This window comes from Branchiostoma floridae, unplaced genomic scaffold (assembly GCF_000003815.2).
Source record: "Branchiostoma floridae strain S238N-H82 unplaced genomic scaffold, Bfl_VNyyK Sc7u5tJ_1572, whole genome shotgun sequence".
Taxonomy (NCBI): domain Eukaryota; kingdom Metazoa; phylum Chordata; class Leptocardii; order Amphioxiformes; family Branchiostomatidae; genus Branchiostoma; species Branchiostoma floridae.
This window is the reverse complement of record NW_023365767.1, coordinates 31,509-58,189: the sequence shown is the minus strand read 5'-3', so window position 1 is coordinate 58,189 and position 26,681 is coordinate 31,509. Positions and strand designations below refer to the sequence as shown.

The following is a 26,681-nucleotide window of genomic DNA, read 5'->3' as shown; positions in this document are numbered from 1 at the left end:
GATCTACCAAAGTCAGCCTGATATCTCACCTGTCTTTGACCTCCCGGAACCCCGCCCTGCTGAAGAGGTCGTCTCCATGGTGATGGTGACAGCTGTGCCCTCTGCTGTCAAACCAGTAATCGCTCAGGGCATCAAGGTGAGAATATCTGCATGCAATTTTTTTCTCTTCATTTTGGGGCAACAGTTCAGAAAAATTTTTAGTATACTGATGTTTTGTTCAGGACTGAACACCGTAATCCATAATTGATCAGCAGAAAACAGCTTCTAGTAGCCTGGGTAACAACCGGATAGTAGTTCGCTCTGACATTCATTATACATCATATACAGTCGCTTCTCTGCTATTCCGTCTGGGAACCTTGACATCTCTAACGTCTGGAATCGTCCAAGTTTTGGACAAGGGCGTTGATTGGTCCCTACACATGCAAGCATTTAAGGGTTCAAGAGTTTGTTTGAACAGGCGTTCCTACATCCAAAACACCCTCCATCTGCTTGGTATTGGAACACCTGTTGGAACGAGGCCATTTCTTAATTCGTTTACTAACTAACGTCATTACCAAAAGTTTTGAATGTGCAGGTCTCCAGACAGGTAGCAGAAGCAAACATAAGAGAAAACTACTACCAAGATGGTACCCAGGCTAAACGGAAAACTGAGGGAATTCATTTCTTGATATCATAGCATAAACAAATACTGTTCTTTTGTTTGCAGCATACTGAACCATCAGTGAGGGCAACCACGTGTTCCTTACTGGTGTGTGTCCTTCAGAGGGCGTTCAAGGTCATCAGCCATTGTCAGGACACGGAGCGGTGGACAAACCACGCCGTCTACTCCGTCCACGACATGGAAAGGTTCATGGGGCTTTTCAAGGAAGCCTTGATGAAGGTAGGAAACCACTGTCAGTGGAGGTGATATCCCTAAATATCTTGCTTTAAAAACAATGGATATAGTTCGTCCCATGGATAAAGTTGAACTAGCATCACATAGAGTTCTTGGAAAATGTTTGAAGGAGTCCTAAACTCCAGAACTCCTATTATCCAGATGTATTGATTTCATAAAGTACAGAATGCATATCACTTAAAGATTACAATTTACAACTAGAAAGGCCGACATTTGCTTGGGTGCAAATACAGCATATTTCAGCCATACCCATTCCCACGCAACATTGGACTGTTCCAAGTCACCCCTGCGCAAAAATGCAATATTTTAATGTATGTTATCCCCAAAAGAGAACTAATATTGTGAATTGATTCCATGTCAAAACAGAGCTTGCCCAATATGCCCCGGGCCCATATTGAAGAATATAATCTTTCACAGGAGCGCCTATGCATAACTGATTGGTTTTTAGAATTGCGGCAGTGAAAAAAAACGCATCTTCCATTCAGAAGATTTTCGTCATGAAATTACATGACGCCATTCAACAATTTCCACTTCGATAACTAGGTCTAAGTACCGTCATAATCTCCTTGTGATGTGGGTACATTTATTATTGCAGTGAACTTTTTTTAAGCAAGTAGGGCATGCGTTTTAATAATTGTCAAGCAGGTGCAGGTACTGTGTAGTAGGAGTGTTGTTGTTTTTTTCAAGCTAAAAACTTCAATCTTCTTCTTGTTTTGTATGAGCCATTACATAAACGGAGACGTCTCGAAATTTTACAAAAATTTTACCACTCTGTCGCTTCATTTCTTTTCTGAAAGATCCCAGGACCAACAAGTTAATTTGATTTTGCTTTATCTATATATTTCATTTTCCTTCGAATTCTTTGTTAAGTATATGCCCCTGCATACCACTGTTAAATTGTTTTACTTTGTATGCAATCAGCCATCGGACGTAATCTTGTCTGAGTGTTATAATTTCCTGCTCGTAGCGTGCGAGACCTGGAGGATAGGTGTTTCTACTTTGTTCGGGGGGTTCTTTTCGGAGGTCAGTGGTGATACTCTGGTACTGAGAGTGTTTTATTGGGCTCAAACTCTGGCAGTTTAAAGTTACTTACAATTTGAATGTACAAAGTTCACGTCAAAAAGAACAACAACAACACTAGAAGTAGCTACATTTGTTCGGGAAAAAATACATGCATTCTCGCCACTGTCAAACTTACGTATCAAAACTAAACGCAAGCCGTCCAATTTTCCCTGTCCAAATCTGCCGAAAATGATTGATAGTGCCATGCGGAATGTTGGTAAATTCATCGACCCTAACGTTCAATGCACGCGTACCGTCCGCTACCGCTCAAATGACCCTGTCTGAACTCCAAATCCTCGCAAACTACAATTTCAAACCGGGCACAGGGTACCATATGGCCACTGTAAGGCTTTAATATGCATCTGTTTGTGTATATACGGGATTGCAAGGCCCCGCTTATGAATATTAACTAGCATTCGCCTTTCTCGTCACTGATTGGCTGGCGTCCATAAAGTAATTAACTCTCGCTCTCCCCAGGCCGCTGGCACCTGGCACGTGTGGGCTCTGGGGTCACTGGAGTTCACGGCAGGAAGCCGAAAGAAAACCAATTTCCCCTCAGAAAAGCGCTGAAATTAAGCATTTTAAAGTAGTTTATGCCCAAAATTTTACTTGGATCATTTTACCAACTATCTAATGCCTATCTACACCAAATTTAAGGTCATTCCATTGTAATTCAAGGGAACAGGGGGCCACAATATACCGTTTTGGTCAAAACATGACCTTTAAACTTCAATAAAATCATTTTAGAGGCAGATATGAAAAAAATGAGAAAACAGCACCTCGGTATTGACCCACTCTACCCTTGTGCCAAATTTCAGGTCATTCGGACACGGAACGACGGAGATGAATCGCTTTGAAGATTTGACAGGAGAAAGAAAGAAAGAAAGAAAGAAAGAAACATTACGAATACAATATATTTCACCATACCATATATGGTATGGCTGAAATATAAAAAATACACACACCTTAGTCCCTCTTGCATCAAAAAGCATTGAGTATTCTGCTTGACTCCTCAAATACTATTTGAATTGACTAATCTCAGCCTATGGCTGAATACAATGTTCCTTACATATAACGTCCAATAAAAGTTAGGTTAGGGGCAATAAGAAAAACTCATTGAATGTGTTCTTTAATGTTTTATGAACGATTGGCCTTCTTGGTGTACTTATCACCCCTTATTGATACCGATAGTATTAACCATGAAGAAAGTGTCTATACATACATGCATGGGGAATACATGGATAGGGTCTGATGGTCTGCATTGTGGTTTAGTAAAGTTGTGTAATTCATCACATTACAAGTAGAATTGTGCAAAACTGCTAATTTATGTATGTATTCATTGATAGTCATAATCTATTTGAAAATAACGCCCCCTTCTGGAGTTTGGTGGACTTAATATATGCCAAACCCAAAAATCACAAAATACATTGCTAATTGCTTGTTTATTTACTTGTTTGTTTGTTTGTTTGTTTAGATGCTGCCTGATGTAAATACTGTCATCAGTGCATGGCAGGCCGCAAGAAAACAGGACAGGGCGACCCTTAGTGCAGAGGAAACGCAGGCTGGGAAAACTGCTGTCTTCTCAGGTACTATAAATTCATTTAGGGAGAAAATAGAATGTCTTCTTGTCTTGTCTTGTTTACCCCCAAATAACCCCGCAAGGGGCAACGGAGGGGGGATGTGATAGCACTATATATATAGTCACATACTGTGTACAGTAATGGAAACACTGGTGGTTTTACAGACAGCCAGTTGGGAACCTACATGTACTGAAGCAGCCTTCGCAAAGCTGCAAACATAATAGCCTCCATAGCAGGCTCTTTGGGTCTTTTTTTTTCAGTTTTTTTTTTTTGGCACATGATACACTTTTGCTGGGCAGTACAAGCGACCCAGTACAAAAAGAAAAGGCCAGCAAAAAAGACAAAAATGAGCAACAAAAAAAAGACAAAAAAGGACCAGAGAGCCTGCTATGGAGGCTATTAAAGGCATGACTATTTCTTGTTCTTTCCTGAGCTGAAATAGTACATTTTAACAGTTCTCAAATTTTTTTCCCATCCCAAACTCCAAATGTGGATGGAGTGCTGCATGTGCTGTGTCTGTACCAGCAGGTTTTGCCTGATCATTTCCTCTCCTGAGTCCAACTCTGACTGTCCAAAATATTTAAAGGCAATTCTATCTCTGCAACTTGATAAAAATCAAGAGATTTACTTCCAGAACATTCAAGTGACATCCATCACTCTTCTTCAGCATCACCAAAATTACATCTAACTGGAAAAACTGGTTGAACATGTCAAAGTCACTAACTGATAAGGACCCTATGAATTGCCTTTAAATAAGATTGGAAAGTTAAGCCTTTAAGTACATGGTTTTTCAGTACTCAAACCTAGCCTACATAGCAGGCTCTCTGGGGCCTTTTTTTTGGCTCGCTGATTGCCGGCTCGCTGATTACTGGCCCCTGGCAGTCAGCGACCCAGTACAAAAAGAAATGGCCAGCAAAAGTGTAGTGTGAGCCAAAGAAAGGCCCCAAAAAGCCTGCTATTGAGGCTTAATAAAATCTCTTCTTTCTCATGAATCCCCCCAGATGTGGATGGAGTGCTGCATGTGCTGCGTCTGTACCAGCAGGTTCTGCCCGACCATTTCCTCCAGTCCAACTACGACTTCAGCAAGATGCTGCACGACACGGCGGCGTGGGTCGTGGAACATGGGATAACGTCACCGTGGTTACATGTCATGAACATACTGGGGAAGTTGCCGAAGGGGAGGATTAAGTGGCACAAGGAGGTGGGGTGTCACTGAACAGAAGCAGCGTGTATTCAGTTTGAGTCCCTGCTTCCAGACTGACCTTGCATAAGCGTTCCGCATCCCTAATTAAGGACTCACTCTGTGCATGTGTTCTGAACAGTGGCAGGAGATCTACTTTAACAGTCATCACTTAGAAAGTCCAGCAAAATTTTGAAAAAAATTGACAATTAGATACTAGTAACAATAATGCTGTAACTGTAATGCTATAGTTCAACTTAATCCACTGGGAAACCTACATTGTATATCCATTGTTTAAAAAATGGGGTATCTGGTAGCACCTACTCTCACAGTTGAGCCCCAGGTTCCAATTGGAACTGCCATTGTTACAATTTTTTGGTTGAGGGCACCAAAATCTCTCAACTTCTAGCATTTTATGCTGAAACATGTGTTTTCATGGTCTTAGTCCTCCCACGGGTCAGATCAGTCTTTGGTTGGTCTTACCTGCAATTAGGTTGGTACCTTGGGTGATACGGAATGCACCATGTTGTTACAACTTGTATAAACTCTTTTATCAGTGCTCTCAATGTAGATACACAATGTAATGAGTTAACCAACGACAGCCTGTTTGTACAACCACAGACAACGTTGTACAACAAAAACTCTGTGAGTTCGTATACACATGTTTTAAGAAAAGGGAAGAGGCATGTAAACGTTAGATCCAGATGTATTGTTTATTCGATTGTAATACTACATGTAATAGTACTTTGTCTTTAGTATCCCATCATGGGATTTGCTGCATTTAGCCCACATGGGCAGGAACATGCAAAATAAAGATCATCATTATATTTACAGGAGAAGGGTCAGAGGACAGGGTGCTACCAGCTCATGCAGGTGTTCTCCGATGCATCAGACATTCAGGTCGTCAAGGAGACCAAGGAACTTCTGGTGAAGGTGGGACATCTTCTTGATAAGTAATGGGAAATTCTAAGACAACTGAATTGAAGTGTGTTTATTATGGTCACCTGCAAAAACATATCGTTTTTGCTTTGTTTTTTCGTCATCTTTTTCTTCTCCAAAGAAAGAACTCAAGGTCTCTCCAGAAATTTCATGCACTACCAAAAATGCCATTCTTGTTTATTCTAAGTGGAAAAAACGTTCTCTAATGACTTGCAGAAAGAAAATATATTCTGGGTCCAAGAAAATATGAAAAAAATATTCTTATTGTCAAAACTATGTTCTTCCTTTATTGTTCTTATATTCTTCCGTTTTTAAAGAAACATTTTCTTACATTTTCATAACATTAACAGATAAAGAAAGGTTACTTTAAGTTTATTTTTTCCTGGGAACATATATTGGTTTCTTTCACCAAGAAATGTTCTTCCAAGTCTATAGCTACCAACAGCAAGAAAGTTTTCCTTGTAATGTTATTATGTTGAATCTCTTTAGGTTGAAGTGGAATGAATTCTCACAGTTATTTATTTTACAATTTTTGCAGGTTCTGAGTGACACAGGACTGTTTGACCACACCTTGTCGGAGGCAGAGTTGTGGCTGAGACATCTGAGACTCCTTGAGACGTCTGAGGAGAGGGTCGAGGTGCTGACCTTCTTGGATAAGGTGTTGACTCAGGGAGTCAGGAATCCTTACCCGTTTGCTGACAAGGTAAGGCTGATAAATCATGTGGGCTTCTTGTATAAAGATGGGAACAAGCTAAGGGTGGTGCATACATGGCCATGCGCCCCTTAATGTTGGGACCAGACCCTTGGACAAGTAAAAAATTTTGATTTACCATGGAAGGGATGCTGCTAGGTCACATATGGTCACAGTCTTCAACTGTGACCTGTCTGGATGTACTTTTGCCCCTCAGGAAGCGTAAAATGTCCCATCTTAACTTCAAATTATCTAAAACTCCACAACATTGAATGAGTACCCCCTTCCAGACCATCCCTCCCACCCTTGCAATTTTTTAATGATAAATATAGAATGCAACACGGTGTATTCTGTATCACCCAAGGTACCGATCCGACCCTTGGGATTGCTGGCACCAAGGGTGATACAGAATACACCGGAATAAACCACCCACCCAAGAAAACACACCTTTAATTTCACTAGAAGTCCTCGAACAAAAAAAGTAAGAACAGCAATTTCAACGTCCCAATCCAATATTCAGATTCGGATCCAATATTCGGATATTCTATGGAAGATAAATCATCATGTCTGTTATGAAATGTGGCTTAGTTTTCTTATTTATGACATTTCAGGTTGCCGAGATGATCGTGGAAACCTCTTCCTTCACCTCAGACAAGGTCAACACAGCAGAATCTGACCTTGAACCTATTCCAGATGCAAATTCTACAATCAACGACGAAGACATTCTTGAAGATGGCCCGCAGTCATCTACAAGTCTTCTACCCTTTAGTGCCTTTGTTCCTGCATTGTTAGAAGATTGTAGGTCTGTGATACAGAAGGTTGTACAGCCGTCGGTGGCTAACAGCATCCACAGTTTCCTGACTCCTGCAATTCTCGACTTGCTCCACTCGCAGGTTAGTGGATGTTGTGTTAAGCTGGGTGTTGTGTTGTGTTGCTTCTGAACCAGAAGGTTGAGGGTTTGAATCCCAGCTTGTGTTGACTTTTATTCTACTGTGTTGCTATCTGTCAGTGGCTAACCACATCCACGGTTTTCTGACTCCAGCAGTTCTAGACTTGCTCCACTCGCAGGTTGGTGGATGTTGTGTTAAGTGCGTTGCTTCTGAACCAGAAGGTTTGGGGTTTGAATCCCAGCTGTTGTTGTTCAGTCAACTTTTATACTACTGGGTTGCTATCTATGGATGCTAACAGCATACACAGTTTCCTCACCCCAGCAGTTCTAGACTTGCTACACTCACATGTATGTTGATAAAGTTGAAAGTTTAAATCTTGGGTGGAAGATGAAGTGCACTTTATTGTGGATTGTAACTATGTTAATGATCAAAATATCCTATCTAGTTACTAGTATATAGAAATTAGATTTGCTCACTTTAGACATACATGTATGAGTAGCATAAAAAAAATTTGTATTCCTCATGTGTTTTGATAAACCGGTTATTGCTAAACCCATACAAATGTACATTTTCACCATTAGTCTATAATCATGTTAGATGTTTCGTCTTTGTGTATTTGTGAAAGATGTATTTTGAACTTTGCATCTGCCCATCTTGTCCCAACCAGTGCAGAAATAGGATTTCTGTAAGCTAGCCTAACAAAAAAGTCAGACAGTTTTTGTTTTTTTTCTTCAGATTGACCCTCTCCCCCTGTGCCTCATTCTACGCCAACACCTGGCTGCTATACAAGGAGAAGTGTCGACAATGTCAAAGAAGCTTGAACCTCAACCGTGGACCGCTGACTGCAACACCCTGGCTCAGACTGTAGCCGAATTCCTGTCCTCTACGGAGATAACCAGGATTGAAACTTTGCCTTGTGATGAACTGATGAAAATGCTGCGGGGAGAACTTTTTGATGAACTGGTGAAAATGCTGGAGACAGACCGTTTTGTTGCTTTCAAGAACACGAGTGTCGAATTCTTCAGAAGTGTGTTTGAGAGGATGAGGAGTCTAGACGCAAGCAGCTTCGACCTTGTAGCAGACTCGTTCCTTGAACTCTGTTCTAGAATGAGTCTAGACATAAGCAGCTTCAACCGTGTCACAGACTCGTTCCTGGACCTTAGCTCTAAATCTCCCGTCTTCCTCACTTTAGAGAAGTTAGCAAGAACCAGACGCCTTCCTGAAACCTTGGTGTGGACCTTGAGCCAGTCCTGCAAGGTCGTTTCCATAGCAACACTGGTATTCCAGTCGTCCAATCGTCAGCTTCTGCATCAGGAGGTTGTGAAGGATGCTGTTTTAGCTTCCATCAAGTTGCTGAAAGATTCGGAGTTTGTGTTTGCTGCAAAGTGCCTGTTGCTTTCCTTGAAGCGAGAGTTGGATTCTTCAAGTCCTGCCAGCAGCAACGTAACAGACTACTTCATATTTCTTCAAGAGATTCTTGAAGCGCTGTGGAAAACACAAGATAAAGAAGTCTTAGACGTTCATGCAGGGAAAGACAAGTCAGAAGAGTTGGAAGAGACCATCTTGAGTCATCCGACGGTAGACAGCTGGTTTTTGAAACCTAAGACAGGAGACAAGAAGACAGAATCTGATGCAGTTTCAGATGCGATGAGTGAGGAAACATGTAAGATAATTGCAAGCGTGATGCTCCACTCCCCCTCTAAGTCCACCCAAGAACGTATGCAGCATCTTATCCGGAAGGTTGTGACCATCTTACGACCAGAAATAGCGTCAGCTCAGAAGAAGGACTTGTGGGCACAAGACACGTACATCCTCACCTTGAAGTTGTTCAATCGTCTACTGTTCTGTGCTGATACTGAGGTTGTAATGCAGGTTGTGGAAGACTTGGCAAAACTTCCCATTCACTTTCTTACTCCACATAAAGATTCATCACATCTCAAACATTTCACAGGTCGTCCGAGTTTGTTTGGCAAAGTTCTCGTCTCAGGAGTACAGAGGCTGATGGCAGACACTGGAGCACAGGTAAAGCTAGTTCACCTTTATCCGCGGGGTAACCTATATCCGTTGATTTTAAAAACATGGCTTTTAGGGATACCAGGTCGATGGAAAGAGGTTTTTCAAACTGCAAAATTGGGAATATATTACAATTCCAAACCATGAACTGTTTATCGACTTGGTATCACTGCGTAGTACCCTGCTCTCAAACACAACGGATAAAGGTTACCCGATGTATAAAGGCGAACTAGCGTTAAGTCTTCTGCTGTGTAGGAACTGAAAGCTCACGTGGTTGAGTAAAGACTCTGTTTTTACACAGCCACAGCTTTACTCCATCAACATTTCAGTGACCGTCTGTCACCTTCATCAGGGCAATTCTGACCGAATCTGACTAAATCAATGTATACTCTGTCACACTATATGTGTGTACCAAAGTAGTAACTTTGACCTCAGACTTTGTTTTCAGTATTTTTTTTGTCTAAAATTTTATTTCTGTCACTTGTACAAGTAGGGCTAGAAGTATTGTTATAGAAGACAAGTATTAGAAAAAATTGTTTCAGAGATTTGAAATTTCGTAGTATTATTCGTCTTTCCAAAGTCATTGACAGTGTCTCATAGACATTACAAGTTTTGAAAACTCACATGCAGGCTTAATGCCAATACTGTAGTGGCATATATTAACAGTAATATGTTCCCTCCAGGTTTCTAGTTGCTGCTTCCATAAGCTCTATCAGCTGCTACTACTCACCGGGAACGAAGACCTGATGACAACATTTCTAAGACTCCTTGAGACCCAGGCATTTCCAGCTGAGGTATATGAGAGCCTTCCCATAAATGTACGTCTCGAAAAGCCGACTGTTGAGGCCACAGCTTCACTGGTGGAGCACAGTTCAGTGTACAGGTAAGGACTTATTAAGTCATCAGTCAATCGGGGTACAGATTTCGGCCTAGTTTCCGTCATTCTCACCATTTGGCATTGACATTGAAATTAGCGTCTTTGCTTCCACAAGAAGATGCTACGTATACAGCTTACTGAAGGACAACTAATAATATAGAAGAGATGTTGGTGAACTTTAGAAACGAATCAGCTGCTGGCTGGTTCTACTTAACTCTAGTCATGAACCGTGATAAGGGGGGATATAAGCCAAGTCACCAAGCACAGTAGGAGCATCATTGCTGGATGGTTTTAAATTAATTAAAAGAAAACTTGCCGATAGATAACTTTGTGCAAATGTTAGGCGTGACAGGCCATTCAGTGTAATATAACTAGCTACTGCCACGCCACGTGCGTGCGAAGCTGGTGTGTGATGCCAAAGGGCACTTATATAAGCTATATACATTGTAGATACAGTTACAGAAGCTGATGTGTTACGCCGAAGGGTGGTTATACCAGCTATATAGCTACAGATACATAAGCTGGTGTGTTACACCAAAAGTTATGCCGGTTATGTAAATACAGATAGTCACATTTGTGACTACATTTGTCGCATGATTGCAGCACCACCTACATGGTAGCTGTGGGAAGTAGAACCAGTCAGTATTGTCCCTGGGGAATTTAGCATAAGGACTTTGAAAATATTGAATATCTCTCTGTTATGTGCAAAGAGCTTTGTTATCCAACTTAAAGTATACTTTCCGCTTTTCAGGGCTCGTCTCGGGGACTTTTTCCTGAGTACAGAGGGAAAGAAGCACCTGTTAACTAGTGCTAATTGGCTGAATGTGTATGTTCCCACACTGAACGCCTACTTCAGACAAGCGGAGCTTGCCAATGATACAGGTGAGAAAATAAGAAAGATATGTTTAGAGGTTAGCTATGATACAAGATTCTAAAAGAATTGTACACTGCTAATCTTCCTGGACATATGTAAAAAAAAAACACATACACATGTAACATAACACAATCATACAAATACTTACATTTATTTACAGTTCATTGCAGTTATTTACAGTTCGACTAATCAAGTTGCATTTTTCAAATGTCTAAGGAACTCCTGCCTAAATCTTGCCCTACTGGCAGATTGTACATTGTTCGGCATATCATTCCATGTAGATATGAATCTATACACATGTATATGAAAGTCTTCATCATGGCATTAGTTCTCGGATTTGATAGTCTGTATGTGTCCTTGCTGGCATGACGTGTCTTGTAACTGTGTTGCTGTGTGTTGTACCTTGCAGAGGTGTTTTGAACATATTAACTTTGATGAAGATCAGTCTTAGTCAATTTGTTTTATATACAAGTTTGCATAATGTTCTGTACTGTTACCACATTGATGGAAGTTATTAGTTGCAACCTGATTATGACATATCTGACCATTTCTGCAATCTATCCAGTTGGCTTGAGTAAGGCCATGTTGATTTGATTTAAATGGATGACATCCGCTGGGAACTGATGCAAGCATGTGAATAAAAATTTTTAGCCCAATAATTTAAGGTCAAAATTAGCTCATATGTAAAACGTCCACAGGAATAACAGAATAGTGAGATTTTTGTCAATATTATGCATCTATAGTCTTTTTCGTTAAGTTTTGTGTAGTTTTGCAGTCCCCAGCATTTTTCTGTTTTTCTGTAACACCTTTAGAGATTCCAGGCCGGGTGTGCCAAATGCTGCTCGAGGGACGGTTTGACGATAAGGATCCCATCTTACATATCAAGAAGAAGTATGTGCCGGGCGCAATGGAGCTGGTTGCTAGGTTACTGAAACTGAATGGCAACGCTTCTGATGCCAGGATGTATCTGGACTGCAAGATGCCAGAGTTTTCTACTCCGCACCTGTCACGTTCGAGAAAGTAAGAAAAGTTTGTTAGCTTCTTGATATGATTTAACAGCAATTTTATTCAAATGGTTGATCAATTTGTAAGTTTATTTTTGCACTTTGAATGAGTCAACAGGTTTTGATAATCTTATTAGATTGGACGGGAGACGTGGCGCATCCCGTCTTGTAATTAGCCAACGAAACGGTATGTCACCCCATAAGGCACGTCGACCGATAATGATGATGATGATGATGAATCTTAGATTGACCCAGGGTTGTCCTTCCGTCCTTTGACGGAATTTTGCAGCTGGGGATGGAAAAAATGTTTGCCCATTCCGTCCTCTGTGACCAAAATTTAAAGCTAAAAATGCAGGAAATAGCATTTCAAATGGTCTAGATTTCAAAATTTTCCTTGGGAGCATGCCCCCGGACCCCCTAGGAACGCTGTGCAAAAGCCATTCAAAATTGAGGAGACGGAAAATGATTTCTGGCTGGCTACAACCCTGGATTGACCTAAACCGGATGATATGTATTTTCTCTGATTTATATTTAGTTATATTCACTTGCTTTTGTTGAGTGACCTTGAGCAGATGGCTGTCGCCATGGTAACTGGCAATGTCTCCAACACCCTGTGGTGTTCAATTACATTATGTAGCAAGTGGCAGGACAGAGCTGGGAGGCTGGTCTCCATGTATATTAATGTGTTTGAGTAAGAATAAAGAGAGTAGTAGTTTGTAGGCTAAACATTATATGTATTTGCTTGTATTTATTTATTTATTTATTTATTGTACTTCCCATAAAGAATGGCGGGGAGACAAAACAGGTGATACCACCTCTGCAAGTTGTCTCCCCGAAAACATACCTTAAATTTTATAATTACTTGCTTTATTTATTAATTATTGTTGCTGTGTCTTGTGTTTGTAGGTGGCAAGTTGTTGTTGATATCATCAAAGATCTTCGTGACAAAGAAAAGGAAGATGATGATGGTGAAGAAAAGGAAAAGAATGACAAATTGTGCGGTCGTCTTCTTGTCAGCTTCTGGAAGGACCTTACAATCCTTTGGAAGAAGAGGAAAGATGCAGCTGACATCTTAAGTCTTCAAGAGGAGGAAAACGGCCTGCTCGAAACTATGCAGCGACTCCTGGTAAAGCATTACGAAAGTTTCTGTACTTGTGTTGTGACAATAGATATTACTTTGTGATGATAATTAAGTATTCCTGATAGTGGATTGCAGTTTGCTGCCTCACAATTAACGTTAGTTCACCTTTATCCGAGGGGTAACCTTTCCGAGTGTTTCAGACTTGAATGCTATGAAAATATTGCAGTTTGAAACCATTGTTACGTCAGACGACTAGATATCCCTAAATATCTCGTTTTTAAAAACAACGGATATAGGTTACCATGTGGATAAAGCTGAACTACCGTTAATGTTAACATTTCCATTTTTAATTCCTTTTCTTATGTTTGTAGAGTTTTGTGGGGAAAGACTCGCTGCCAAATGTGGAAGACTATGAGTCAGACTGGAATGAATTTGTGAAGACAGGACTGAGGTGAGTGAATTTCTGTGACACACACAATTTGAAAAGATGAATACTAGTATACACCCCAACAAACAATCATATCAGGAAATTCCTGAAGAATGCAATACATTCCTCTAGAAAAGCATTCCTAAACTTTCATCCATATAATTTTATATATATACATATATTACATTTCTCTTGGAAAGTGAATTTTCCTCCATTTGTAAGCGTACAGATAGTGGTACATTCCACCATGCAAAGGAACATTTCTCCGTCAACCCCCCGCCCCGGCCTGTGGAATTGGCCTTAGCTAGTTCATCTAAATCAAAACCTTTGGAACATTGTAGCCACCATTTTAATTGTCCGATGCTCGATCAGACCCATTTTTAATGTTATTAATACAACTATTTGACACTAATTTTTTAGAATAATATTTATGGGGTAGGACCATGAAGAAGGTTGAAAATGGATGTCCAAAATCCACAATTGTGCTTTTTCAGGTACAACCTGGGAAATCCCCATTTCCTGCGAACGCTGCGCCTCCTGACAGAGGCAGTGTACGTACCAGATGCCCCTGGACAGTGGATGCTGCTTCCTGTAGCGACTCTCTACCAGATGATCTGGAGCCATTCCAACTTCCTGTCAATCATCATGGCACGGCCTGATGGGAAGGCAGAATCTGCAGCAAAAGGTTTGGCCATTTTGATTTCCTTTATTGTCATTGTATAAATTTCAAGTTTGTGATGTTTAAAGCCCTTCCTTTTTCACTATTTGACACAGTTTGCTGTCCTTGTATGATAGACTATATATAACGTTAGCATGAGACATTATGCAAACTGCACTCTATTTGCAAGTTTTGTCCTAAGTTTGTTAAAGCTGTCCTTGAGAGAATGTGATGTTATGACAATTCTTGTGTTTTATTGAAGGTGACCTTGTAGAGCTGCTGTTCCAACTCGTTACCATGGATACCACAGCCTGCACCAATCAGCACATCCCTGTGTTGCTAGGGGCGTACGATGCCACTCTCAGTAGGACAGGTATGTTGAACTGTCAAATTTACTTTCAAATGAAAGCAATCTTTTGTCAATTTCATGGCTGTATATAATGTAACATATACTCTCATAGTTCCACCCAATGCCATAATACAGCCACATGAGTAAATATACATGTATGAATTTAAAGTTATTAACGTTAAATGGATGTACCAATGAAGCCTCACTAATCCTGAGGTACAGTAATTCACTTTGTTTTCTCGGTACCCAACTTTTACGGTATGAAAATATTTAACTTGTTCTCAACTAAATATTCACTATGGTGGCAGGTGAACATTAAAAAAGTTGCATGTATTATTTGTTGTCAGTAATGATAAGTTCACATTACAGCTTGTTACAGTCATCACCGTGAAAACCATGAACATAACAGTACAGTACATTGAAAAAATCAGGAATTACAGTATATGCACTTCAGATATTTAGGTGTTCAAGACAATCCTGAGAAGGCCTCAATAGCAATTTCTTTTGGGTTTTGCAGTATGAAAGTTGATGTGGCATAGTATTAATACAGTATTTTCAATGTGCACTTGTCTAAAAAATTGTTTTTCATCATGTCATTATTCTGTCATAAAATTTCAGTACCAAAACCAATTTTTTTCCCTTCAGACCAAACCCTTCTCTGTATTCTACATGTGTATGAAGGACAGGGGTTTGCCTCAGCGGAGTTCATGTAAGTGTACTCTGTGTGTGTCTATGTGTGTGTGTCTGTATGTGTGTGTCTGTGAATGTGTATGTAACGGGAGGTGCCCCAACACGGTACGCTTTTTCTTGCGCTCAAACTCATGACGCTCCATCGCTAGTTGCCTGAGAGTGGTCAAATTTTGATGACTGAATTTTTTACACATAGATCTAAACAACATACTTGAATAAGAAATGCATTCATGTGGTTCATGAACCTTTCGCGATGCGTGTTACAAGCGGCAAACACTGTGAGACAATTTCGTGTATGTAACCTTCCAATTTTGCGCTACGCTGGACAGTGTGCCTAACTCGGTACGCTTTATTTACATTTTGCTCTCTTCAGAAGTAAGTGGTAAATTTGAATACACAGAAAAAAATTAATAGTATGATATTTTAGCTTTCTTTTGACAGTAAAATCGTGACTGTATGTACTTCTTGTCTCACATGAGGAAGGCTGTACCTAGAACAATCCAGCTGATGTTTTTACGCGCAATGGGCTGAATGCACGTGCACTGATTGTGAATGCCCGACTAAAAAAACCATTACGAAAAAAAGACACCGCCAACATCAACAAAACTCTGTCTGATTATATGAAAATATCATCTACATCTCTCTATCAAGTCTTATTTTCATAGACAGCACGAATCATTTGTTACAGTCAAATAAATCTTTGGAGCGTTCTCTAGTCTGCCACCTTCACGGCCACACTCCCTTGGGACTCCATTGGGAGTACAATGGTGGCAATGTTTATGTCGCTTCCTTTTGGTTGCTTTTCTACTCAACAAACATTTGAAGACCCATATTCATAGTGTTTTCTGGAGCTTTATTTATGTGTATCATGGCAGTTGTGTGACTGCTTGGAAGAGTTCGTATAGTTAGCGACACGAGCCGCCAATACGCAGAGGCCGGTGACCGCAGTGATTCAGCACTGTCAACATTACTGTTAGAATTCTGTTGTTTTTTTTACACATGAAGTAAATATGTTTAAGTATACTTGGAATGCAAATTAAAGCTGTGTGCATGGATTTGGTTTATTTACCTTTGTAATCAGCATAGTCAGTGGCAACAAACACGGTGTACTTATGGATAATAAGATCAGCAAAAAATCCGTACCGTCTTATGACGGGAACCGTCTTAGGGCGGCCCCCGTTATGTATATGTCTGTGGGTTGCATTTCATAAAGACTTGCTTTGACTGTCGGTTGTGCCATCTTAAGAATCTAAAACTATGTTTTCAGTTAATTTGAGATTTTCTTGACTTGCATTCAGTAGGTCATGATTGTGAGCCCTGGCCAAGTCATACCAAAGTACATGCTGCTCAGCAGCATTTGGGGAAGATTATGGTACACCTTTACCTGCTGTAGCGATTGCACAAAGTTGTGTGGCCCAAGGGCTATTGAAATAGAGATTGATGCTGCCATATGCACCATCTTTTGTTTGGGAAGGACTTTGACTTTTTTTTTTAAACTTGACTTGTCAGGCCCTGGCTGTGGGGAGTGTCTTCCGTCGAACACTACCAGATGAGGAAGAACTCTGGTCCATCGCTATGGCAACAGCCAGGGATGGAGGATGTGCTGAAGATGGTGGAGAAGGAGAAGATGAACCGGTCGGTGCTGAACTTCCCTGTCTCAAGGAGTCTTAAGCCTCAGGTAAAAAGTGAAAGTGATATTTTTTATTTGACAAACTACATGTAGTTTAGCTTATGCGGTAGAAGCCAGTTAATTGCACAATGGGTTAACGCACACTTCTGTTAACTGCAAGAAATCCCCAAATCCCAAACCGGTGCGATCCAGCTGGATAACTTCACATTATTGCACCAGCCGGATAATTGCATGAAATTCACTGGCAACTAGAATGCTTCTACTGTACTGGAGAGCTAGTCTTCCACTGGTCATGACAGAGAAGACAGACACTATATGTATACAGTATTTACAGGTACCAGTTTTAGATTTGACCCTGAAATTTTAAAATCTTTCAACAACCTTTCAAAAGTTTTAAGTGTTGAAATATTTTCCGTATTTATCATGTGTTTTATATGACTGAAGGAAGACAATGTAAAGTGTGGGAAATAAAAGCATTTTTACATTGTAAACTTTCCAACTACCATTTTTAATGTCTGTGCTTATATGCATGTGTAGAGCCCCTGCTGTTCTGTGTAGATTTAATTTACAACACTCCATGTAACACAATCTAGTGCAGAGTAATGCATAAGGACTAACTGCAGCTTTTAGTGTTCCCTTAGGATGACCATGATAGGACAAGTTTCTTAGCTACAATGTACATTGTATATTGACCACTTTTGCATACACAGTAAGTACAGTAGTACCAAGGAGCTTTTGGTAGTACACAGACTAGACAAAATTTTCCCATTCCTGCCACACAGGTGTGTGAGGTGCCCCAGACAGAAGGTGAAATGTACGACCCCTGCTTCTTCTTACCACTCTTTGCCAGTGTCCTCACACCAGGTAGGTAAAAGTTTGTGATCAACTATCAAAGTCCACACAAAGCTTACCTTCTATAATTTATGGATAAGGATACCTGCATCAGTTTTCGCATTGAAAAAGAAATCCTATTCTTACAATGAATGAACATTAAGCTTTAACAGTGCGCATGACCTGGTTGCCTTCCTTGTAAGGTAGCAAGTTGCTACTTACTAAAAAGTTGCTTGTAGCCTTTCCTGAAAGCTACTGCAAAGTCATAGATATGTCATCATACAACTTTCTAGAAATGTCAAAACCTGTCTTAAATTGTCCATAATGATTGAAAAATGAGCCGAATGACACCAGATTGTCCCTAAAGGAATGGTTTCTGCCAGTTCATTCTAGTGAAGCTGAAGAAGAGTGATGGATGTCACTCAAATTGTCCGGAAGTAAATCTAGTTCTAATTTTATCCAGGTGTGGAGATTGAATTGTGAATATCTATCCATTTGATACATTATTTGATAATTTTTTGCCATCCCTGCCCCCAGAGTGTGTTGTGGACTGCAGGAAGTTTGTGGAGAGTCACTGCCTGGGTTTCATGCTCGCCGGCTTGGCGAGTAACGATGCAGACATGCGGGCGGCTTCGTACCACGTTCTGTCGCTCTTCTACCAACACCTGGAGGGAGCCAGGTTTGCAGAGAAGAGACAGGTACCAACTGGGTTGCTGTTATCTTGAAGTTAGTTACATGTAGTTAAGTCCTACAGCAAATGGTGGGTGCCCATCTCCGTTTCAGTAGCCCTAGCCTGGGCCCCACAGCTCTGTGTCATCACTATACCGTAGGAGGCTAGTCCTCCAGTAGTGGTCTGTTTGTTCAACTACATTTGTCATGTAGCTAGCAGTATACTTATTCCCAAATGCTGAGTGCTAATAAGAGAAAGTAGCATGTACCATTTTTTGTAAGTCTTTGGTCTGACTCGGCTGGGGATCAAACTCACTGTCCTCTTGTCAGAGCTACTTAGCATTTACTCTCTGCTGTTTACTCTCTGCTTATAAAATGGCCTGTCCTCTGTTCCCAGCTGTTGTACCTGCTGTAGTGTTTCTAACACACAGGCCTCTTTTTGCAGTTGCTGTACTTGCTATTACTAACATGCCCTGTCCTCTGCTCACAGTTAAGGTAGCTTCTGCAATGTTACTAACATGCTTTGTACTCTGTTCACAGCTACTTCCTGCAGTGTTTCTAATATTCCCTATATTTCCCAGCTGCTGTACCTGCTGCAGTGTCTGCAGAACGGGATCCACCGGCCGAACCTGCAGGTGCCCAACATCGTCACGCTGTTCCTTGCCAGGACTGTCCAGCTGCTGCTGCAACCAGGTGGGACGTTTTAGGCCAGACCAATATGATCTTTTGGATACAGTAAATACAGAAATGTTCGCAGTGGTTTTATGTTTTATTATCCATGGCAGTAAGAGACTACAGTGCATGGTGCTACCACGAACTTAAAACCACTGCGAACAGTCCTTTTTCCCGCTACCGAGAAATTAAATCCCCGCAAAGTTAGATCAATCAATCAATCAAGATGCATTTACAGTAACAGCTTCTGTAGCTAATGCCAGTTTCATATCTGTGGGTAACTTATATTATGTTGTTTCTAAAAACGGGATATTAAGGGACAAACGGCAGTGTACAAGTGGGGTTCAAGTGCCGCCAAACTAACCATGTCAAATTGTCCGACGTAGTGGTTAGCCTCTTACAGTGCAATATTTGAAAATATGGCAATTTGCAACTGCCATCTGGTATCCCATACAATGTAATACTCCATTTATAGATTCTGAAATCACAACGGATATAGGTTACCCCATGGATAAAGGTGAAGTAGGATTTCATATCATACATGTAGACTGCAATTTGTAAAGAAGAGTGAAAAGAAATGTAACACAGTGTTATTGTGTGTATTTTTTCTAAAGAAGAACACCAACATTAAATTTCTTTGGTCATAAACAAGAAAATTTGGCTGTTCATAATTTGTTGAATGATTTAATGTAATTTCCTATTATCAGCTTTGAAAAATAACAAGAATGTAACAGGAAACTCTACCCATTTGTGACTTTCCAGATGAGCACATGTACCCACTTGTGTGCCGCTACCTACTGGTGCGACCCGACCTTGACCTCAAGGCTATCCCAGAATTCCACATCCTGTTCTTCAGCACAAGTATGGAGGTGAGTGAAACACAATGACATAAACAAAACCTTAAGTAACCAGGTTAGACCAACAATGTCAAACGTTTATGTGGCTTTTGCTGTTGGTCTATTTTATAACATAATATACATGTATTACCAAGGTACAGTTATGAAAGCAGATTTCTCAGAATGTAACTTTTTTTTGGTTTCTTATTAACCATGTGTCATGGAAACACCTACGTGATTGTATAAAATCTTAAAGTTTGAAGAAATTTTTTTATCCAACCTTGAAGAATCCAAGCAGCTTTGACTGTAACAAAAGTTCAGTTCAAAATACAATGCTATGATCCAATATTTTCTAATGTTAACATTGGTTGTGTGAATTGTGTTTTGTGCCCAGTACAAGATTGAACGTTCCTAAATCCTTACCCTGCTTGTTCTGGAGGTATGTAAGCGTGCTGACTGACACGCTATAACGTCGCTATGACGTGCACAGGGGACACGCAGTGACGGCAGTCATGAGGTGCAGTATAGGGCACCAAGAACGGCTGTCATTAGTACTGTATTCCTATTATGATAAGGCGGGAACAGATAGTAACTTTGCACTAAAATAGTTTTACAGTCATATTTTATTATATTATAATATTTATGAATGGCAGAGCTTCGGAAAACATCGATGTTTTGACAAGTTCGTAACGTCGGTCACCCGTGACACAGGATGGGCGGCGGAGATCGATCAGCGATTCCTTCGGCAAAATAAAGGAAAGAACACCTACATGACGTAATCTATACTTTCTTTGTAATGTCCTAGTGTTAAGTTCCGTGTCTTTTCTTGTCTAAATTTGCTAATAAGAGCTGTATAACCTGCCCGGTGCGTCGGATTCACGGGAGGCCCGCCATTTTGGTTTGAAAATCAGCTGCTTTGGACAGAAGCAAGCCACTTATTGTGTTACAGATTGCAACGATACGGCGTAAATTGCCTGGATGCGCAAGTGTATGAAGTATGAACAAAATAAAGTATATAGTGCGTAGTCTCTATATCTCACCGACAATTTATGTTATGAATTTGGGAAGTTATGTTGGAAAAGCCGAATCTTTTATCAGCGCTGTGTTTCATCGTCATAATGCGTCCCCCTGAACGCCACGACGGCGTCGGAGGGTGCCCAGTGAAACGCTGTGACGGTCCGATTTCATGGGGATACTCGAGCCACGGAGGTAAAAAATGACTTATATCTTAAAATAATGTTTAATTGTACAAAGACTACACGCAATTTTCGCAATTAAGAAAATTTCACATCCTTAGATTTTTTTTTACTTTTGTTTCGTTACACTGTCGTTGCCGTGTGTTAACCTGCACAAGGAAACGGGTTATAAAGTACATCGACTTTCAATATACGGCACTTTTTTAGCGGGTTTTGGCGATCAGAAACGGGAAATGTCTGTCCGTTGATTGTGTTTCGGTCGACTGCCCGATGACCAGGAACGTCCGATGGCGACTTTCCGACCCAGTTCCAACCCAAGAGCGCCGTCAGGAACAGGTAGGTCTTCATGCAGAGTTGCGCCCTTGACTACCAGCCAGCGGATGATACCCAAATTCCTAGCTACCGATGTAGCTACACAGCTAGCGATGGCTAAACTAAGGAATATCAACTTATCTAGAAATACATGTGGTAAATTATAACTTGAATAGAACTGAGCGTACCCGGTAAAATTGGAAAGGTCTATTATCATAGGGGATTATTCTGGTTAAGTTTATTGAAGTAAACAAAATGCCAATTGAAATATTTCATACGGTTGTGAAATGTTGCTACATATTCAAAGAAAGCTGGCCAAATTACTTATCTTTTGAAAAAGTTTGTTTCATATTTCTTTATGTGATTCTCCCCCTGCTATTACAAAATGTACTATTAGAACGTCCCCTAGATCGTGGGAATCCCCAATATATAGAAGTTCGCTACATCCAAGTTGTACTGGGTGTCGGTGCTTTGATCTAGTATCATATGTACCGCGCCGACGACAAAATCAATCAATTTTGACAGCGCTACCGCCTGTCACGCAATGCATGACGGTCTAGCATCAGTTGTCGGTAGAAGAAAATATTTGTGCGCCTTGTAGGAAATGCCACAAACATTATATTTTCTCCCTTTAAACTGGTACATGGACAGTGTTTTGTAAGAAAAGTGGTAAGAAGGGGTATCAGCCTGAAATATACACTTTGAAGGGATATTGGATCTCGTTTTATTGTCAATTTATTGGCGCGAATTATTGTCCAATTTATTGGACATGAATAATGATAGGAAAAAGATTTGTCAGGGAAACTTCTACAAAATGTTTTCAGAGCCTACAATAGCAAACTTCTTGGCTCTAGGGCCAACAAGCCCCCAAGAATTGAAGAAAACTCTCATATAACGTCCTTGATGTAACGAAACGACTCCCTCCGTCCTTGGTTAGACCAGAATCAAGCTACGTTTTTGTGTGTGTACGTGTCGGTGCAAGGAAGTGGTAAGCTTTAAATGTAAACCAGAAAGCAAGATATTCATACAAAGACCAAGTAGATTAGAATAATTTTTACGAAGTTTCCTAGCCTAGTTTCCTGACATCGGTTCATAACATTGATTTGAACGAACAGTCAGCCATTCTTGAGATTATCATTACAGGAAACTAGCAAGCGGGCGCTCCTGGTGCACCCGACGGGCCGACATGCGGCGTGGCCCGCCAGCGCCTCGGGCGTTAAATATCTGCTAAAGAAAGAAAAAAATATTGAAATTTGAGTCACGAGGTTTTGTTATCAAGTAAACCAGTTCATAATAAAGAATCAAGTATAGAAGATGTGTAGTTTATGACTTGTCTGTATGCATCTGGCTTGTGAAAGGAAGACTCGAAGCTAGCGTAAACTCCAAAAGCCAAAACGTAAAAGCCAAAACCTCCTTGCTCTGGCTCATACTCCGAAATTGTTGTGTGCGTGGTCGGTGATAATAACGGACCCATTTCCAATCCGAGGCCCGGCTAGGAAGTTTTGGGGTACGAAAAGTATGACATTAAAGACAACAAAATACGCTAAACATGCTAAATTATTCAAGTGTTCAAGGGCACACATTGTGCATATCTATTGATTGTTTTTTTTGTTTCCGAAACAGCCCGCCCGTCGGGAACTCTAGCAATTTAGCATGCTGCTCAACACGCTATTTTATAAACTGAAGAGTATGACTAGGAAAACATTGACTCAATTATTTCAACAAGAGAGTGTACAGAGTGAAAAAAAAATTTTACCATCGTCTTGACATGATAACAAAATTGCATTTAGTGTAACCCGTTTGGGCGTGCGACTCAACACGCAATAACGGGAGACAACCGGGTCAGCGGCTTAGTGAAATTAGCATACCAAAAAAGAGATCTGCACACACGAAAAACGGAGAATAATCCCAAAAGGAAAACTTAAAATCTAATGCCATATTGATGTGCAAACGCTGCATACTTAGGCTCCAAACGGTTGGCGTGTGTATGTCCGTCCTTTTGCGCGGCTCAACACGCCATAACGGCGTCCTGGCGTGCCTGCTGGCACATGCTGACGGTCGGACTGGCAAGTGTCACTGTGTGTGTTGACGTTATATTACGAAACATCTATTATTTACAAACAGTTTTCAGTACCAAAATACTTTTATGCAACCTCTGGTTCTCGGCAAAACAACCTGAAATCGTATGGACAAATGAAACGCACACCAACCCATGCTAGATGTGTGTGTAGAATAAGTGGCTAGCTTTCCTTCAAACCAGTTCGTATCAGTCATGGCGGTTCTTCCGTGCCGTGCACTGCGCGGCGGATACGATTTTACACAGATCTATCAGCAACCAATCGGTGCAAAACGCTTGGCATAACATCTAAAAATTAGGGGAAAGGTAAAAGTTATAAATTCTGGTGTTCGTTCCTTTTTTTTATTTGCAGAATGGATTCGTCAAACTCTTTCCAATCCGCGGCGCCCACCCGACCCACGAACTTCGCAAACTCGATCATTTTTTCCCAGGCTTTGTCATTCTTCATTTAAAAAAATAAATAAAAGGCGATTATAAGGTATTTTCAAGTCAGTTCTCTACACTTTACATTGTCTGGATGCAATAAAAGACAGCCGTTCTTGGTGCCCTATACTGCACCTCATGACTGCCGTCACTGCGTGTCCCCTGTGCACGTCATAGCGACGTTATAGCGTGCTGACTGACACGCTTACATACCTGTGTTCTTAGATGGTCTTGTTTTGTTCAGTTTAAAAGTGAAGTATTAAATGTGACAAGTTGTTTTGTGTTTTGTGCCCAGTACAAGACAGAGCGTTCCTGGATCCTAAACCCTACTTGCCAATGGCGCATGTTATGCTATAGTCCCATTTCCACCAGGGGATGTAGGTGGTGTAACCTTGGTCTGGCTTTGTAGCCACAGAGTAGGTTCCAGGTCCTGGGTTGATTCTAACTCTGAGTTTCAAAAAATCCATGGGCCCAGCTGCGCCCCAAAATAGCCCGGTAGCAGCATGGTGTCCACCTGAGCCACTTTAAGAAGTCACACCCAAAAGTGCAGAAAACAGTCTCTTTTTCCAAATTGGACTGTAGCATTATTATTTAGATGTTATTTAGATGTGTTATTCAGTTTATTTAAGATAGATAGTCCTACATTTTTTGTTTTCTTTCCAGTACAAGACAGAACGTTCCTGGATCCTGACCCTGCTGGTAGACGGACTGAGAGACAAACAGGACTTCCTCCTGTACCAGAGCAAGGCAGTCTTCAGCATAGGGCTGACCTTCTATGAGTCTCCTCTAAGTGATGAACACTCCAAGGTAAGGGGCTTTCCCTCCCTGTGAGATGCCTACTCCTGAATGCATTGTGAACAGCGAATCCTGTGTGAAACAAAAGTAACAGTCTCCTCTGTCAGCACTGGAACACCAGTGCTGAAGTGGTCGTCAGCACTGGAAGTCCTTTTATACTTTTGTATATCAGCACTCGGTTCCGGTGCTGACGGCGGTTTCAGCACTGGAAAACCAGTGCTCGGAGAAGTTCAGCACTGGATTTTTTCAGCACTGGAAATCCAGTGCTGGCATTGGGTTCAGCACTGAAACAAGGCTGACGTTTCTTCAGCGCTGGAAAACCAGTGCTGAGGCCGATTCGACCCATTGATTCAGCACTGGAACACCAGTGCGGAACCCGTTACTTGTGTATACTTGTGTGAAACTGTCTTTTCAATGTTGGTATTGCAGTTATAGGAATTTAGGAACAATTTTCCTATTACACACTTTTAGGTGGTTTTATTATGTATGGAACATCTGCCCTAGGGGCCTGTTATACAATGATGGATTTCTAAGTGTGTTATCAAATGAAATAGTTCATTCATTCAGTCTCAAGATCAAGTGTTGAAGCATTGTAAGGTTGGTGTGTAAAAAACAGGTCGAGTTCCTTTGTAAGTTATGGAGTTGCTGTATCATATGCATAGTGAATGCTTTGAATTTCTGTATTTCATAGCCAATGAGCCACAGCATGATGAAGCATGCCAGTTCAGAAAGAGTAACTGTTGTGCCAGTAATTCTTATAATTTGGACAAGAAGTTAGGATACAGCCATAGGAAATTGTAATTATCAAAAGAATGACTTGAACATGTTGTTACAACTATATTGTTTGCCTTTTAAGTCATGACCAGAAAAGTATTAGCTTTTCTGTAAGATAAACGTGTTCCCATGTCCCCAGGCCCTGGTGATGTCCCTACTGCAGAAGGCCTGTTGTATCCAGGAGGCTGCCGAGTCGCTGTGTCAGCAGCACGGGCTCCTGTCCTGGCTTCATGCACTCGTTATCAGGAGGTATGGTATAGCATGTAACTCCATGAAAAATGGAAGTATTGTTTTGGTGTGTCTGTCTGCTTGTGTGTCTGTTTGTTTTTCTGGGTAGTTGTGGTCAGCATATAGGGTAAATTTAGAACTTCTGGATGGATGCTGAATTTGATATGTTGATAGGGATTGGGAAAATGTAGGACAAGGTCCCCCTAGTGTGAGACCTTGGTACTGCAGCAGAACTTATCGTTAAGATTTAACTGTTACATTAGCTACATGTATTTACTATCTATACAAATATAAGTGACCCCAAGAAAGTCTCAGCTTATTGTATCTGATATGTTTGTTTTTTTCCAGATCTTCAAACTTTCATGATAACAAACTTTACTCCACTTCCTCAACAGAAAAGGAGATGCCGGCCTCCTGAGTCAGGTCATCCAGCTGCTCCACTGCCTGTGGGCCACTTTACTTGGGACAGCAAGAAACGTCAGTTCTGACAAGGAGGTCCTCTCTGAGATACAAACCACGGCTCAAACGCAGACAACCGTCCCGTCTGAACTGGCGAAGGAGATTCTGTTGGTCTGCAGCTCCATCTCTGAGAGCCTGGACTGACTAGATTGTATATAATTGTACTATACATGTACTTGTACTGTCTGAATATGCGATTTCGAAACACCAACTGTAGGCCTGGTGACTATATATTAGTGGAATGGGTGGAAAATATGGCTAGGAGGCCATTGCAGCATTCTAACAAGAAATGTGGGAAAGTTGTACTGCCTATGGTCTACCCTACTCGGTACAGTGAGAAAAGTCAGTTTGAACAAGGAGGTCCTTTCAGAGATTCAAACCTTGGCTCAAACACAAACAAAAGTCCCATCTGAACTGGCCCAGGAAGTTCTGCTGGTGTGCAGCTCCATCTCTGAGAGGCTGACTATATTGTAGTTAATTGTACTACTTGTACTGTCTTAAGACTGTAGAAGTTACATCTACCGCAAACCTGTACATAAAATTTCAAATAAAGGTCAACTCCTATGTTA

The 26,681-nt window shown here is 40.9% G+C and overlaps 1 protein-coding gene across 1 annotated transcript; it reads left to right on the top strand.

Annotated features, from left to right (window-relative positions):
• Positions 1-76: 76 nt before the first annotated feature.
• LOC118408331 (nucleolar pre-ribosomal-associated protein 1-like) lies at positions 77-26,681 on the top strand. The gene is made up of 24 exons (XM_035809018.1): positions 77-136; positions 707-880; positions 3,432-3,543; positions 4,539-4,738; positions 5,552-5,650; positions 6,195-6,359; positions 6,959-7,240; positions 7,973-9,259; positions 9,934-10,133; positions 10,879-11,009; positions 11,814-12,021; positions 12,912-13,131; positions 13,458-13,537; positions 14,008-14,198; positions 14,434-14,544; positions 15,166-15,229; positions 16,720-16,888; positions 17,623-17,704; positions 18,209-18,369; positions 18,922-19,033; positions 19,775-19,881; positions 24,520-24,663; positions 25,565-25,674; positions 26,049-26,681. Exons 1-24 carry the CDS (start codon positions 77-79, stop codon positions 26,254-26,256), a joined length of 4,677 nt encoding a protein of 1,558 aa, XP_035664911.1. The 3' UTR covers positions 26,257-26,681.

Coding starts and splice junctions, on each gene's coding strand:
- LOC118408331 (XM_035809018.1), top strand. CDS start 77: ATGGTGATGGTGACAGCTGTGCCCTCTGCTGTCAAACCAGTAATCGCT. Junction 3,544..4,538: donor GAAAACTGCTGTCTTCTCAG/GTACTATAAATT, acceptor GAATCCCCCCAG/ATGTGGATGGAGTGCTGCAT. Junction 12,022..12,911: donor CACCTGTCACGTTCGAGAAA/GTAAGAAAAGTT, acceptor TTGTGTTTGTAG/GTGGCAAGTTGTTGTTGATA.